The sequence below is a fragment of the Taudactylus pleione genome, unplaced genomic scaffold (genome assembly GCF_031769625.1).
Source record: "Taudactylus pleione unplaced genomic scaffold, aTauple2 ptg000577l, whole genome shotgun sequence".
Taxonomy (NCBI): domain Eukaryota; kingdom Metazoa; phylum Chordata; class Amphibia; order Anura; family Myobatrachidae; genus Taudactylus; species Taudactylus pleione.
In genome coordinates this window covers 14,275-32,289 of record NW_028284979.1, presented here as the reverse complement: position 1 = coordinate 32,289, position 18,015 = coordinate 14,275, and the positions used below count along the sequence as shown (strand labels likewise).

General features: G+C 44.1%; 1 protein-coding gene across 1 annotated transcript in view; it reads right to left on the bottom strand.

Moving 5' to 3' along the window:
* Positions 1–18,015, bottom strand: part of URB2 (URB2 ribosome biogenesis homolog) — a 36,649-nt gene that overhangs the window by 9,347 nt on the left and 9,287 nt on the right. The window contains exons 2-4 of the mRNA XM_088453296.1: positions 16,476–16,652; positions 7,595–10,892; positions 2,850–3,010 (exon numbers count right to left, since the gene is read on the bottom strand). Of these exons, the coding sequence (XP_088309422.1) occupies positions 2,850–3,010; positions 7,595–10,892; positions 16,476–16,652 (3,636 nt within the window). The remainder of the gene's footprint in view (positions 1–2,849; positions 3,011–7,594; positions 10,893–16,475; positions 16,653–18,015) is intronic.

The window sequence follows — 18,015 nt, the reverse complement described above, 5'->3', positions numbered from 1 at the left end:
CGACATCCACCCAGGGTGGCTGTTGTGGTAATCCCTGCAAGGGGAATGACAGACTATTGTGGCACCAGGGGGAATTCATATACTGCGAAAAACCCCTGCAGGGAGCGGTAGCCTGTGTCACAGGGGAAGAGTGCAAGAAGCTGCGAGATACCCTGAGATGAAAAGGGCAGTATGGTGAAGTAACCCCAAGTGAGGTACAACAATGGGGCCCGCCCGGCGATCCGCAATTGAGAGGATCCCGAGAAAACAAACCGCCCAAGGGGGTCGTGAAAGAGGCCGGCACCAGATGACGCCACATACAGAACCCTTTATGAGTCAAATCCTCCGCACTAACACCTGCAGCACATGACTTGCAGGATAGTAAAAATGGGTGCAGTATAACGCTCTATCTCCTGGTCAGACATATCTGACCAATCTTGGCGGAAATATTAAGCAGCACTATACTGGTCCTGACTGATGCCAAAAATTAGCTGCAGGGACCCATTTTCAGCGTATGCAACACACAGTTCCATCTAAAATATGGCAACGTGCAGCACGCAACAGTATGTGACAAACCACACAAATATTAACAAGTATATAAATGTGAGGTCTCAGAACCACCCCAAGTACAGCTGTATTAGGGCAGATAAGGAAAGGGATAGATATACACTGACAGGTGAGAGAATAAAGTACAGTCAGCACTAGCATAAGTCACATACAATGCAGATATATACATATATACATAAACATGTCATATAATATACTGCACTATTACACTGCATTCAACTGCCCAGATTCAGTGTCTGGGAAGGCTACAGCGCTGTGTACACTGACCTGATGGTGAGGTACGCAGGGGGACTGGACTCACTGCCATCCTGAGAGATTTCTGCTGCACCACAGAGATAAAATGGCCGCTGGAGACCTCAGAGGAAGCGTGGCCCGCGGAGGAAGCAGCTCAGCGACGCCAGACTATGGATACTGAAAGGCGCGCTGAGCTGAGGGGAGGAGCCGCTGTAACAGGGAAGGCTGCCTCCCCTGGCCGGCTATTAACCCCCGGGACGCCGGCTCCCTGCACCGATCGTTAAGTCCCTGGTGGTCTAGTGGACACACGGGGTATGGGGGGCCCGCCGCCACCTCCGGTCTGTCCCCTGAGACCGGAGGCACAGGACTGCATTTGAAATGCGCGGATCACCGCAAGCGGTGATCCGCGACCTTACCTGCTCCCCGTGGATCCGGCAGCAGTCCTGGGCGCCCGCAGAGTCCGGCTAGTACAGACTCTGGGGTCCCGCTGAGATCCCCAGATCTGTACTGGCGTCTCAGCGCCAGCGGAGTGACGGAGCGGCAGCTTAGACGTCCTATGGACAGTCCGACGCTGCCGCTCTGAAGAGTCCAAAGTCCATGAATAAACTTTGTCCCTAAAAAAATAAATAAAATAAGCTTAGGGGCTGCTAATCAGCTCCCCCTGCGCTAACGGTGACCCGACTCCGGCCGGGCACCAACTTAAACTGAGGTGCCTCTGGCTTGGGGGTGGGGTTATAGGGAGAGTGGACCCAGTGCATCCTGAGAGCTAAAAGCTTTAACTGCGTGGTGCCCGGATTTGGTTCCCAACCTATACCCCAAGGTCAACCCTGTGGACCCCCTATGGACCCTGAAGTAGAAAGGACCAATCTCTGTGTGCTCATCAGCAGGAATCTCATATGAATAGATACAAAAACTAAAATAAAGTGTACAGGGTAAGATACCTTCTACACGATGCAAAACATCCATTGGAGGCTAAATTATCAAAATGCTGAAATAAAGTGCTTCAAACCACACCACCGGTATCAGAAAACCTTTGGTGTACGAGTGAGCCGGTCACAAATTCTCATTGAAATGAAAGGACACGTGCAGACCACGTCGCAGACAACCCAAACCTCACCCGTGGCTCTCATATTGCTGAGCACGCTCAGGTTCTGACAGATTCTTAAGTCAAAAAGGGCCCCAATCAGGCCAAACCGCCAGGGCCCCAATCAGGCCAAACCGCCAGGGCCCCAATCAGGCCAAACCGCCAGGGCCCCAATCAGGCCAAACCGCCAGGGCCCCAATCAGGCCAAACCGCCAGGGCCCCAATCAGGCCAAACCGCCAAGGCCCCAATCAGGCCAAACCGCCAAGGCCCCAATCAGGCCAAACCGCCAAGTAAAAGTATAAGGTTTAAAGAACTGTAGTGCTGGAGCAAACAAAAGCAGATCTATAAACTTTACTAACGGAGGGCACCTCGCATAGACTTACAGGAGGGGGGAGATGAGCGATCTCTACTCTGTTAATGTACCGTCGTACAGGGCAGAGGCTTTCAGTGCCCCAGTTGCGGGATTTGTGCGGTTTTGCCCATTTATTGGTCTGCCCGGGTGTATGTATATACATAGAAAATACATTTAATGATGTTTGTGCACCAAATCATGTCTAATATGTATCTCTCATTAACCCCTTCACTTCCTGCATCCCATCAGTGTCCTGCCGCACCTCGCTCTTGTGAGAAAAATCGGTTTAAAATAATAATAGCAGTAAACAAGTTTTATCCAGCGCTCCCGAGAGGACAGCAGTTCTCAATAATAGCGATACCTCTTGGGGATCGAAGATTGAACATTTTCAAGTAAGTTTTCCAAATTGCAAATAATACAGAAACACTGAACAGGACCTTAATGGTTTGCAATTGTGACGTACAGTGCGCTGATTTAATCCCTATAATTGTACCTTTTTTTTTTCTCAAAAGATCTGATAAAAAAAATAAAAAAAAATAAAAAAAAAAATATATATATATATATATATATATATATATATATATATATATATATATATATATATATATATATATATAAAAAAATCATCCAACCTTATAATTGTTTTTCCACAAGTTGGAGACTTGGAGTCCATATAATGTAGATCTCATTATAGCGCAGAACTCCTCACAGCTGCAGCTCTCGGTCATCTCAGTAAATAAGTCATTTATCTGGACGTCCGCCTTTTGAACAAATCCACCGTCCGCCCAGGCACCTCAGACATGGAGAAAGTGTAAAGCGAGTTACAACTTTTATACTAACAATACAAAACAGGACGTTTCTTTAGATTGGTTGATACAATTGTGAAAATAATTGTGTCCGCACAGACCAGCTCAGAATGTATGTAACCTCCTGTATCTTATCTTATTTGTGAATATAATTGATGAAGGTGTGCTCCCGGGAATATAGTCATACATTAAGAAACAAAAACAAAGGAAAAGAAGATATTCCAAAAATGGGGTTACCAATTAATCCTGTTCACAATTTACCAATCCTTAATCTGGTGAGGATGAATAAAGGTTTAAGCTCTCATACATAAAATATAAGACTTTTAATAATTCATTAAAATTTACAAGCATGTGAAATATGACTATGTTTAAAATGTGAATTTGATTGTTCTATTATTTAATATAGTATAACTGTCTCCAACAGCTCATCTCTTGTGAAATGATTAGTAACTAAGATCCTAATAATTCACCTAGTGTCATATATTACCAGATAAGTCCTTCAGTAATTTTAAGGACTTCATATTACATGAATATATACATGTCACATGAAACACATATACACAATAAGACCACGGAAATGGCATATAGGGTATATTAATTCCTATTGTATCATGTGGCCAGTTACAGTATAGTGGTCTCTTCCTCACATTTCCATATTAATGGCTACCTTATAATCAGTAAGTGCAATGGATCACGGACACACTACACATAGGATCCTGCTATTGTGTGTCTAATAATAAGGAATATTATTGGATCAGCAGGATACACTAATTATCTCTATGGATCAGCTGTATCCTATCTTCAGTCATAATCAATAAGCTAGGAGATGAGATACCCTCTTCATGTGACCTAATATGCCGATTACGTATATTGGGATCTCTCACTGGGTATAACAAATAAATCCTTCTTAATGTTCATTCATCAACATCGTTGTAATAATTAAATTGTCCCAATATTGTGCCGCAATTAACAACAATGTTATTCAACCGACTCCCCGTTTATTGTAAATCGCTTTATATAAGCATAGAGCACAATGGAGATTTCAGTGACGTCCTAGCTCATTATCAAATGTCGCTATTACATCTAGTAGTGGACAGACACACAGTAGTTATTTAGCATTAACAAACCCTAATGATTCACATATATTTCTGTTAATCTGTATCTTGTTTGTAACAAACAGTTTAGGAGCAATGTGGAGATATTGTAACTGGTAAAACCGCAGAACACACTAGCCACGTGCACGGCTGCCCTGACGTACGTTTCGCACAACATGCTTAGTCATAGGATTAATCCTCTGCAAAACGTACGTCGGGGCAGCAGGGTTTGTGAATTTACACTAAACGGGGAGTCACTTAAATAACATTGTTGTTAATTGTGGCACAATATTGGGACAATTTAATTATTACAACGATGTTGATGAATGAACATTAAGAGGGATTTATTTGTTATACCCAGTGAGAGATCCCAATATACGTAATCGACATATTAGGTCACATGAAGAGGGTATCTCATCTCCTAGCTCATTGATTATGACAGAAGAGATAGGATACAGCTGATCCATAGAGGATCATTAGTGTATCCTGCTGATCCAATAATATTCCTCGTTATTGGACACACAATAGCAGGATCCTATGTGTAGCGTGTCCGTGATCCATTGCACTCACTGATTATAAGGAAGCCATTAATATGGAAATGTGAGGAAGAGACCACTATACTCTAACTGGCCACATGATACAATAGGAATTAATATACGCTATATGCTATTTCCGTGGTCTTATTGTGTATATGTGTTTCATGTGACATCTATATATTCATGTAATACGAATGTCCTTAAAATTACTGAAGGACTTATCTGGTAATATATGACACTAGGTGAATTATTAGGATCTTCGTTACTAATCATTTCACAATCTTCAGATACGGATACACTTGTGTGAAACAATATAGGGATACAAGTCATCAAACAACTTCGTGAACGATTGGATACATATAGAAATGATAAGAGATGAGCTGTTGGACAATTATACTATATTAAATAATAGAACAATCAAATGTCATATTTCGCGTGATTGTAAATTTTAATGAATTATTAAAAGTTATATTTTATGTATGAGAGCTTAAACCTTTATTCATCTTCACCAGATTAAGGATTGGTAAAATGTGAACAGGATTAATTGGTAACCCTGCGAGTGCCCCATTTTTGGAATATCTTCTTTCTTTGTTTTTGTTTCTGGATACAATTTTGGCAAATATCCCCCTAAGGCTGCATCCGCTCCTGATGTATTGTACATGACCTAAACCTCTCATGTCTATACACAGACACACAAAGCGCCTCCACAACCTCAGGTGTTAATGTATCCTTTAATGCGGCCATCTGAGGTTGGTTAATATTTTACCATACCCATGGGTGTCTTTTACAGGAGCCCCAGTCACAGAGCAGCACCCAGGGCACCAGCGAGCGGTAACCAGGGAGGGTGAGCTTTGGGTGATTCGCCTCACAGCCCTGGATGATAATTGGATCTGTGCAATGCTGCAGAGGGTGCTAGAACAACCAATCAGAAGCCCTGCAGAGATTGTGACTTCTGATTGGTCCTCCTGCTGAAATTCACCCTCCACAGCCATTTTAGTGGGGAACTTAAACCCTTTGCGGCAGTAATTCAGATTTATACAATGGTAATTCAACTTTTGGACATGAATGAATATCAAAACCTGTGATGTGTAATGTACACCCGATATATACTTATTTGCTCTTAATTTAGTTTCACTCTAGTGCAGTACAGACATTACAGGACCACGGTCACTAATTTTAACTGAAAGGCTCCATTAAGAGTGGCAAATTCATATTCTGACACTTGCTACATCTATCCTAACATGCGGGCGTTCTGTATTCACGTATTGCGATATTGCTGGCCGATCTGACTATTCATCGTCAGATCAAGTAAGTGGGTAGCGTTAAAAATGTACTATTACATGTAACAATAATCTAAAGCCTGTATTCAATTCCTCATGGGGTAGAATATGACACCCCAACATCACCAATATTCCTGCACCCCTTTATGGGCCGAGAGGGAAATTGGTGATGTTGGTGGTTTAAAGTGCCACAGATCTGTAAGTACATTGCAGCCATTACTGCAAATTGCACTGCCCCCTTCGGGGTACATTTACGAGGTGGTGGCTTGCAAAAGACCCCTCTACTGGACGTGTTTAAGTAAGAAAATTAAGGCAGCATTATTATTCAAAGGAAATCCTGGCGCGTTTTTCTGCGAATAGTATTATTGCAGCGTTACATTTCCAGCTTTACACTGCGGGGGAGTAGTTCAAGTCACTGCTTAGTAAGGTTGTTCCTCAGAACAGCGTTTCCCTAACTCGGGCCTCACGGCACCCTAAAGCTGGCCACACATCTAAAGGTTCTCTTTCCAATCAGCCAACTAGATTCACTTAGTCCCGGGATTTTCCACCCAGCTGAAGCTCTCGGATTAAACATCCAGAGCTATTCAATTACTTTGCAATTTTCACATGCGCTAACTCATAGCTCCTGGGTAAAGTGCCCGAGGCTGTGCCAATCCCGTGCGCGGAAAGCCCCAGGGCGAGCGCTCAATGCAGATTTTTCCTTGCAGCTCCTGAGTCAGTAAGTGAATAGCGCAGGACAGGGCTACAGCTGCACGGTAAGCCCCAAAACTAATCGAATCTGCCCAAAGTGTGTTCTGTGAGTGGTAGGGACATTGGACTGGGGAGGACGAATAGCGAGGGAACTAATGTGAAGGAATATTGAGCACACCCAAGATGACTGCCTTACCCTCTGCAAATATGTAAAGCGCGTTAGGGAGAAAGATGCTATATAAACACTGCTAATACTCTTTGGAGGTGAACAATTACATTTTATTTTTTAGCAGAGGTTTATATAGTGCAGATCTGCATCAACGAACCAGGTTAGTAAACTAAAGTAACCAAACATTTGTGTTCATTGTCTAAAGGCTCCCCAAACACTATCTGACGAAATGCCGACTCCTGCGACGGGATCGGAAATGCCGACCAGCTGCCATCGCTGTTCCGCGATCTGTCGGAGGATCGTCGAAATTCTCGATGTTAAATTTCACCGATTTGCGAATCACGATCATATTCTGATCGTGATCGAAAAATCAATGAAGTCCAACACACGTTGGATTTCACCGATCCTGCAACCCGGCATCTCTGGATCGCAGGAACGCTGCAATCCGCCGCTAATGTATGGGGGCCATAAGTCAGTGTTTCCCAACTCCAGTCCTCAGGGACCCCTAACAGTGCATGTTTTTTAGATTACCTAGTTGGTGCACAGGTGTGTAATTTACTGGCTGACAAATTTTAAAGAACCACAGGTAGAGCTAATTATTTTAAATGCGATACTGAGGGGGATGTGTAAAACCTGCACCGTTAGGGATCCCTGAGGACTGGAGTTGGGAAACACTGGTGTAAGTGGAACTGGATAGATAAAAGCTATTTACCAATGATAGTAAATGACTCACTGTGCGGTATACTAATTACATAGTAGCCCAGCTGCGGTAAGGATATAAAATGTAACAGAAAATACTTACTAGCGAGTAGTTTTTTCAGAGCTATGAAGACAGAGACGACCATTGTTTCCTGCGCAGTCCGAATGTCTTTTACCCCAATACACATTTTCAAATAACGCAGGGCAGACGTCAGAAACGCGTTTTGCTCCTTGGCATAACAAAGCTCTCTCAGAATCTGTGCACAAAAACTTCTGTACAGTTCAATGTTCTGAAGGCTGTCGTTAGGGTGGCAGTTAAGCTCCGCTTCAAGTAGAGTGGCTGTACAGGATACCAGGAATGAAGGGAGAACCGCACACGGTTCACTGGCCTTTATGCACTGTTGGACAACCATGTTCATTTTCACAACAACTTGTTGCAAGAGAGAAGAAAACGTTTCAGTCCGCTGTTTATCCGCCTTTTGTTTCTGGACGTGAGCTGCTAAATGGCCGCACAGACTGTTGAGTGCAGCAATAAACAGTTGTCCAACACTCGAGTTCCAGTTTTTGCTGTCTGCAGTGGGGAAGGAAGTAACCAAGAAGGTTGTCAGCTTCTCTAGATTAAGAAGGAGGCTCTGTTTTCTCTCAAAGACCAAAGTGAGGAAGGCTTCAAAGAAACACTGAATGACTTGGAGAAATTCTGCCCACTGCCGCTCCTTCTCAAAGTCGGCCAACTGCCACCTGGCAGACTGAATACCAGTCATTACAATCGTTACGATGTCACTAGCGTGAAACAGCTTGAATAAAGAATTTGCATTTTTCCCACTTAAGAGGAAAGTCATCAGTCTGTAACAAACCCGCACAAGTCGCAGGTTGAGAAGAGAACTGGAACTGGCTAAAGACAACAGCAGGAGAAAGCAGCGGCATTGGTCTGAGGGCGCCAGGCTGTCGGACTTCAACGCGGAAATAAATTCTATCACATTGATCAGATCGTTGAGATCAGACTCGCTTACGTTTACAGCGACGTTTGTTTTGGTCATTGAGGATATACGGTGTACGACAGCCTCCAGATTCTTCATGCCAATTGAGTCTTCCGAACCGGAGGCGCCAATTTTGGGATTCGCACTTACTGCAGCCTTACTGTGTGCAGAAACAAAATCTTCATGCCAACGTATGTCTTTTGCAGAAAGGAGATTAAGGATCTCCCTTAAAGCAGTTTGCGCTTTTAGTATCAGGGCGCACTTCTTTAGGATACTGTTTATAAAGGCACATTGCAAAACGGGCATCTCAGGAAATAGATCACTGCGGAGGAAACTTACAGATACTTCTTCTAAACTAATTGAAGACTCATTGTAGATTTGGACATCTGTGTCTTGGGCCAACATCCCCGTTTCAAGGAGAAAATCTGTGATATCGTTGATATCGTCCATAGGTAAATACGGAAGGAGGAGCAGGAGATTTGATACAACGAGGTGCCAACGGGCCACAGGGAAACAGTTCACATTGACCGCACAAGCATTTCCGCTCCAAGGTTCGTAATGCTTGGGGACTGTAAAACAGCTACCGGAATGCACAACAAAAGCAGCGGCTGCTCGGACAGTGAGCTGATCATGGTCATTTGGGGAAGGAATCTGCATTAAGATATGTTTCAGCTTCTGAATGGAGAGAAGCTGTAGGCAGAACTTGCCCACCGCCTCAGATGTTGTGCAAAGTCTATAGATTTTCCTCCAATAGTCTTTATCTTCATAAAATAATGAGATGTCCCAACCCTCAATCTTAGAGTCTGACGGAAGAGACGGTCTCCTGATCGGAGAATCATACTTGCTGCAATTCAGTGTAGTCACAGTGTCCACTTCTATCCACGAGTAGAGGAGTAAGAGGGCAGCATCACAGAGCTGCTGAAGCCAGGTTGAAGGCCCTGCAGCTGCATCCTTAAGAAGACTTAGAGCCGGCCATATCAGTTCATCGGTCATTTGTTTCATTAGAGTTTGGAACCGCTGGAGGACAGGCACTGGGGTATTATTGTCTAAGGTCTTTATGTTAAACATCAAGAAATGAAGAATAGAGCTTAGAGAAAAGAATTTTAAGCAAAGATCTGGGTTTTCTTTTAGGTCTGGAAGGATCAAGCAATTGCACCTCTCCAAAACCAAGTCCCAAATATCCAATATTTGATTAGGGGGCAGCTGAACAAGAAATTCCGTGAGATTTACAGTTGACCCAGAAGAAAGAATCGGTGGTGGTCTTATTTCATCACCTGTCAGCTTACATATAACCATTAAAATTGCTTCAAAGAGTTTTGGAAATTGGCGAAGCTTGGCATAGGTCTGCAGAAGGCTGCTTATCAAAGCTTCCTGCGCTTTCCTGACGGGAACGTCTGAAATGTCTGCACCAACCCATGCACGTGACAGCAGGTCTGCCAGGTCTGGTTCAATGATAAGGTGGTTTAATAGGGTTAAGTTTTTCAGGCAACGAAACCAAGAAGCTGAAGAGGCGCACGGTTCTCCCACTAGCTTTTCGGCCAACGTGCGGTAGAACTGGTACTGAACATCATGATGCCGTATGTGGTCCACGGCAACATTGTAAATATTGTGAGTGAGAACAAGGTTTAGCAGCTGCTCTAGAGAGGAGAGCGCCACGGCCCGGCCTGAGAAAGCTACTTGAGGAACCTTTCGCTTCACTGTAATGGATGACTGGATACACGTAAACAGTTTGACCAGCATGTGAAAGCAGACTAACTCCTTTCCGTCTTTGCAGTAAGAGTCTAGAAATAGTTTATACAAAAGAGGGACAGAACTGGCGACAACCGAGAGATGCGTTTCTGGGTCACAGAAGGTCACGTCCTCCAGTTTTGTAATGATGGACGATGCCGGAGTCAAAAGCGCTCGAAGAGACCCCTTTTTCTTCTCGGACTTGTCCAATTCAGGAAGCAGCTCATCTTTGTAGAAAGACAGGAGCTCGTCATGGAAGAGAGCACTGTGCAGTACAGCATCTAGGTCACGCTCAAGGTCTTTGGTTAGGTTGTAACATTCACGGTTATTGTTCTTACCAAACACATGGATGCCCAAAGCATTCTTTAAAACCAAACATGGTTGAAAAAGTTGGGCGAGCACATGTGTAAAAACTCTGTTTGGGTTGCTCTGCTGTCTCTGTACCTGCAGATACTGTATAAGAGACAAGTGAAGTAGACTTAGCACTTGGGGTGTGACGGTCTGATCTGAAGCCAAGCAGTGACGAGCTAATGTACAGAGCTTACGTAGAAGGTCTACCATCAGCTCATACTTGGTTGTGTAGACGCAGGCAAGAGCTGGCGTAGAGAGAACGCTCCGACAGCAGCTTAAAACCAATCCAATACCAGCCGGAGGGATTTCTTTCGTAGATGAAATTTCAATAAAATCATTCATAACCTAAAATTAAAAAAATAAAATAAAAATGTAAAAAAAAGTCAGTGAGAGGTCTTTGATAAATACAACACAACCCACAAGCAAACACCTTATTGTAGCCACTTGGAAAACCAAAATGAATTAGTGAGCAAACTTGAAATGATCCCAAACCAGGATCTAAATATTACATTGGATTATTAAGACAGTTAATAAAAGAATCAATCACACGATAAGATTAAGGAAACTCCTATTTCTATGGTCTATATTGTAATACAACATAATATTTCCAAAAGTTCTCACCGGAAAAATTAAATTAAACGCTCAGTCCACTAATTTATATTTGAGGAGTGTTCAATCTGATACTAAGGGATATATTTACTAAAGTGCATGTTTTTTTTAGAAGTGGAGATGTTGCCCATAGCAACCAAACCGATTCTAGCTATTATCTTCTAGAAGGTGGTAGATAAATGTTAAGTAGAATCTGATTGGTTGCTATTGGCAACATCTCCACTTCTAAAAAAACCCGCATTTTAGTAACTGTATCCTTAAAGGTCCATATAACAAATCCCCAAAACATCCACACACTTTAGTATAGTGCATTTATTTGCATGTTCTTGCAGGTTCTGCAATCCCCATGAAACCAGCCATAGCTCACTATATAAATCCAGTCCCCTCCAACATGTCAGAAATCACACACTAACAAATTGCTTTTTGATCTTCTTTGATCTCGCGATCAGCAGAATGACACTATGGAGGAGACAGACTTTAGTCAGAGGACTCGCTACCGTCAGTTCCTAAAGGTCACAGGAGCTGCAGGAGATGTAATTCCTTTATAAACTCTTCCATACATCAGGTATGCAGCAAATATTAATAAAAATGAGTTATGTTTGTAAAGAGGATTTGTTTTGTACTCCATGCAAAATCAATTCCTCCGAGTCAATCTGGGGGACGCTGCAGACTGTGTGTTTAGAGGGGAGGCTGAGGAGAAGGCACTAAATAGTTAAAACTATTGGAGCCGAAACTCATTCCCTCCCCCACCCCATCCCAGCTGCAGCACTCAGTCACTCATCTAACAAAGCCGAAAGAAAACCTCACCATACACCAGCACAACAATAAATACTAGGAAGGGTACACAGTGTCCCCCCCACATGGACTCAAAGGAATGGATTTTACTGAGACACAAAAAAAAAAACAACAATCCTCTTTCATCCAATCTGGGGGAGTCTGCAGACTGTGGGAGTTCCTAAGTCTCAAGCAGGCATCAGTGGTCACAAAGCGTGGAAAGGGAACCTGAAAAAAGGTAGAGAAAGACTGTATGGAAGACCAAGGAGCCATCCGGCACAGCTGCTCAACCAAGGCACCATGCCGTGATGTCCAAGAGGCACTCACGGCCCAAGGAAAATGCACCCAGAAAGGGTCAGACACCGGTTGACCCAAGAGTCGTAAGCATACAGAATAGCATAAGTAACAGACAATTTGGAGGCATGTACGCCCCACCGGTGAGAGTCATAAAGGGCCGAGAGGCCATCCGACCATCAAGCAGACGTGGCCAGAGCCACAAAATCCACAAAGCTCGGATAACATAACATACAAGAAGTGTAGAAGACTGGAAGACAGCATAGTGCTGAGCATCACCTGGGCAAAGTAAAAAAATAAATCAGGAATGGAGCACTAGCAAACGGAGCTGCTCAGAGATCCTCCCAGCGGAAACAATGGCCAACAGGACATCACCCTCCAAGTAAGCCACTCCAGGGTAATTAAGGAACCTGAAAAAGCACCTCCAAGGCCAATGGAGATCCCAAGACCTCAACCAAGAGAACAGAAGAGGGCCGTACATGTGGCACATTCAGTAGAAATGGTAGAATGTCTGGAATAAGGCCAGACGTTCCTTAAACAGGAACGATAAAGGCAGAAACGTGACCAGACAGCCAAATAGCACAGGAGTGACAATGAAAGTGTACTGAGATGCCAGCATAAAACTATAAGCTGAAACTATCAACAAGGGACACACATTAAATGCTAAATTACAAGTGTAGTTCCAAGAGAACAATACACAGGAGCACAGCCACCAAGTCTAGGAGCTAACAAAAAAAACTCCAAAAGAAAAAATGGCCTCGGAAAGCCCGTGAGGGGCTGAAAAAGTAAAAAAACTCAAAAAAGGAGCCTCATGCTGGAAGATACCGACCTGACCAAGGAGAACGTTCAAACACAAACTGACCCGGAAGCCCTGACTACAATACTGCTATGTGCAACCTAGAAGCCCCGATGGAAGGAAGACCGTAGAGAAAGGAAAATGGAATCCTCCTCAATCCTGAGCAGTGCACCAGATCTCCAGCAGAAACCGGAGAGTTGGACATATGGACATCCGTAAATGTTAGAATCGCCAGTTAACATTGCAAGTGGAACCTGCACCCAGGAGCGCAACCATCCAACGATAAATGGATGTGTCACACGGCAGGCCCTCATCTCCCAAGAAGCCAAGCTTGCAACCCTCCTAAGAAATCAAAACCAAATAGGAGGAATTGAGCCGCATAAGCAAATTCAGCCGATAAGACCAGCCCATAGTACAGACAGACAATGACTGCAATATCAAAGTGGTACCCTGACCTTCCGCAGAGGACACAAGACCGGGCCAGGGAGCACAAGACAGATTCTCGACCCAAAACGGAGACGAAAAAACTCCTTACCCAAAAGATCAGCAAAGACAGAAACAGGTGGTCTATTCCAGACCTGGAGAAAGGAACGAAGCATCAAAAGGTACCGAAATAATGGTTCCTGGAGGTTGGGTAAATAGCACTCTCAGGCTACAGCCCAATGACATGGCCCAACTGGTCAGCCAGGGACAGAGGTTAAAGGGTAAGTGTGGATATTGAGGTGGCGCCTATCCCCATAAATACATTCAAACACACATCAAAGTAGAGAAATAAATATTAATCCTTAGTACCGTATATTAATCACTTGAAAGCATTTATTATACGCACATTACCCTTAAACTAAGTGTAAACACAATAAAAACAATATAAGAACAGCAGTGTTAAAATGAATAAATTACCCTAAAAAGTATAAAAAACCTTTTAGGGAGATGTTATAATAAACTAGTATAGTGAAGGTAGGATGGGCACATACCAAGCTGGTATGCAATGGGACCCCTTGACCACCGAACCTCGAAGAATTCCGGCAGAACAAATCATGGGGATGGAAATGGACGGGCCCCAGTGCATATGTCCTGGTGTTGTTGATCCTCCTGTAAGCCACCTCCTCTCCAACATGTTTCAACCTCTCAGGTAGGTCTTTATCAAGGCCTCAATAGCCACACGTATCCTTTGTTTGTATAGGCTTCTTGGTTCTGGCTAGATGATAAAACTTAGGATATTGTAGGCTGCTGTCACCATGGAGCGCTCTATATAAAAGTGATACTTTTTGCCTTTTTAGGGACAGAGGTTAAGCCTAGAAGACCAGAGAACGTAGCCCACAGGAAGTGGTACAGGACTATGACATGGAGCTCCGTACCCACTGCGGTGGGCTAGGCAGTGAAGGCAGAAGGTCCCGGGCTGGAGAGCTCGGCACCACCACAGAGAGTTTCCAACCAAAACACGGGGGGATATTCCAATCCACTGATTCCTGATCTGTCCTCCGTGCAACGCGTTTCGGTATCAAACCTTTTTCAAGAACGCCCCCGTTTTTTGGTTGGAAACGCTCTCTGCGGAGGTGCCGAGCTCTCCAGCTCGGGACCTTCTGTCTTCACTGACTAGCCCACCGCAGCACCAGAAAGGGGTGAGAACTATATGATTGCATCACGTCTCAGACTGGAAATCTTCGCACTGTCACTTCCTTCCCCATGAACCCATGTGGGCTTAAGAAGGAATGTTATTGCACGGTGCCACTTTTCATATGAAACCATATTGTTGCTATTTGTTTTATTCTTAGGGTACTGTGCCACCCTTCAGAACCATTCATGTACTTTACATGCACTCTGTCACTTTAGACTGCTTATTGTGTCATCATCTTATTTTCAATTTATTTGTCGTTGTGTTTTTGCATAATAAATTTGAGGACATCTTTACACACCTTTGCCCATTTTATACATTCTCATAGGATAGCGCCGACACCCATACCTTTATTGATTGTTTTGATCGGTTTGAAAAATGGCATTTGGGAGCCGATTGGCTGGAGAACCATTATCATACGCTCATTGTGAGTGATAAAACTCATTGATAAATGGGAACCATTTATACCTGCTTTGGAAGTGTGGATGTACCTCCAGGCAGATGTCTGTAATGGCTGCAACAGGTGAAAATTATGTTCCTTGCTCTATGCAGGTATATTGATGACATTTACAGGTGTCACTAATACCCCTTTTCCACTGGTCAAAATACCTGGGTTATTGCAGTGTCAACCCGGATAGCGGCTCAGTGGAAAACGGTCCTAGGAAAAAATCCCGGGTCAATCATTTGTTCCTGGGTCTCGAGCAGGGTTTTACGCGGGTAAAACCCTGCTCTCAGGCTCAAGGGAAACGGGTTACCTGGGTCTTCCGACCCGGGACCAGTTTCCCGCATGGTGATTGGCTGCCATTCGGGAGGCTGTCTGTGTTGGAGAGATTACAGCCTCCCCGTATAGTCCGGACTGTTCCGCTTTTTACCCCATCAACGCTTCATACGTGGAGACTGTAGTCTGTCCCTGCCCGGTGCCAGCTGTCACAGACATCTTCCCAAATGACAGCCACTCCCCCTCCCGGAAGGACCCCCTCACCTGGTCACCGGCCTGCCCTGGTTCGGCGTTCAGGGGAGAGCTGTACTTTCCGGCGCTTGGTCATGACATCATCGCCAAGCACCAGCACTGCACCCAGGTCCAGCGAGAACAACATCGATGCAGGTCGACGTGCAATGGAAATGGGGTAAATCCCAAGTCTGACCCGGCTTGGAACAATGGGGGTCATTCAGACCCGTTCGCGAGCAAAGGACACTCGCAAACGGGTCGATGTTGCCCCACTGCGCATGCGTACGACGGGGGGAACTCCGTCGTGCGCATGCGCGAGACCCGGTTAGCGAAGGGCTCTCCGTCGCTCCGGGTCTCGCACCAAAGGGGGCGTGCTGTCGATGGTGATTGGCAGCACACCCCCTTTGGTGGGCGTACCGGGGGCGTGACTGCCAGACGGAGGCGTTCCCATGGGAACGCCTACCGTCTGAGTCCGGCCCCACTGACATCAGTAATGATGTCAGTGGGAGTGATTTTGGCTCTGATAGAGCCAAAATCACTCCTGGGCTTGCGGAAGCAAGACCCTACCGCAGAATCTCGCCGCAAGCCCGATGGTCGCGATGGTCTTTGATCATCGCGACCATCTTTTTGGCCACTCGCATAAGCTGTGGGTGGTCACCCACAGCTATGCGAGCGGCCAGGGGGCCGCTCCAAATTTAGCTGCGACAGCCCTGATTCAGAGCGAGCGCTCTGGTCAGAGCGTTCAGCTCTGAATCAGGCCCAGTGTTCCATATCCTAGGTCAGACCCAGGATTTTTGGTGGAAAAGGGGTATTATAGGAATGCTCTTGTTACTCACACATAACAGGGCCACTCAATGCACCAGAAATCGTCGGCCACTTCACTTTTATTACCTGCGCAATAGCGAAGCGAAGTTTCACAGATTTTCCCTCTCTCACCAGACTTTGCAGCCTCTTGCTGAGTAAAACGTTGTCAAGAAAGCCCCAAAGTTTCTGTTCAACATCTAGTTTCAGATTCAGCTTCTTTGTATGATGACCAACTAAAGCGTGGCAAACCCAGTCCAGTAAGACCTAGAAGAAAAGATCACACATCAGACTAATAAATGGCATTTTATTATAGGCATATCTTGCTGTTAGTAGCTATGAATTTCCTCACCAGAAACTTACATAACAATGGTCTCTGATAAATGGCGCCACCTCTCTCCAGCACGTTAGCACATAACAATCTGACAGATACTATGTATTGCAGGAAAGGCCGGGCTCTCCTAACACTATGCTCAGTTTAATAACATTTGTTTTAGATGTTTCAAAGAGGGAATTTGCAATTGAAATCCATCATTATCATCCTTTATAAAGTCCGCATCTTACCCAGCTCTGTTCCTTTATGAGATGATACATATAGGGGTATTCAATATGGGTGCGATAACATCGTTTTTTGCGTTAATATCATTTGTTTTACTTTTACACCCTATTCAATTTCAAAGACTTATCGCAGTTTTGAAAAGTCTTTGATAAAAAACAGGGATAACTTTTCACCATTGAATAAGTGTCGAGAAAAAGTGCAGAATTGGGGTTTAGGTGTGCAGGCTTAAAAAAAATAGCCTGCACCCCTGAGATTGACATTTAAAAAAGAACTGGGTCAAAAAAAGTTAAAAAAAAAAATAGGGACACCCCAAAAAATTAATTTAAAAATTAGGGTGCAAAAAAAAAATAAATGGGAAATTGTTAAACAATAGGGAAATAGGTTCAGGGCTATTCTGCAAGAATGCGGCATGTGTGTTCTAGAATAGATTATTAGTGGCAGGTGTATTCTAGAATAGATTATTAGTGGCAGGTGTATTCTAGAATAGATTATTAGCGGCATGTGTGTTCTAGAATAGATTATTAGTGGCATGTGTGTTCTAGAATAGATTATTAGCGGCAGGTGTGTTCTAGAATAGATTATTAGCGGCAGGTGTATTCTAGAATAGATTATTAGCGGCAGGTGTATTCTAGAATAGGCTATTAGCGGCAGGTGTGTTCTAGAATAGATTATTAGTGGCAGGTGTATTCTAGAATAGATTATTAGCGGCAGGTGTGTTCTAGAATAGATTATTAGTGGCAGGTGTGTTCTAGAATAGATTATTAGCGGAAGGTGTATTCTAGAATAGATTATTAGCGGCAGGTGTTTTCTAGAATAGAATTATAGCGGCAGGTGCACAAATGCAGAATTTTTAAAAAACTACTTCAGGGTCACCAAAATATGCTAGTACCCATTTTCATGTACCCCAAATTTGATGGGAGCACTTAAAAAAAATAAAAAAATAACCTAAGTGCTCTTCTGCATCACTTCTTCAATGTCGGGAAAAAAGCACCTGCTGCGGCTATTTAAATCCCCGACTTTCAATTAAAGGCTAAAACGGGGGTATCCATAGTGATCCCCCGTGTTTTTACA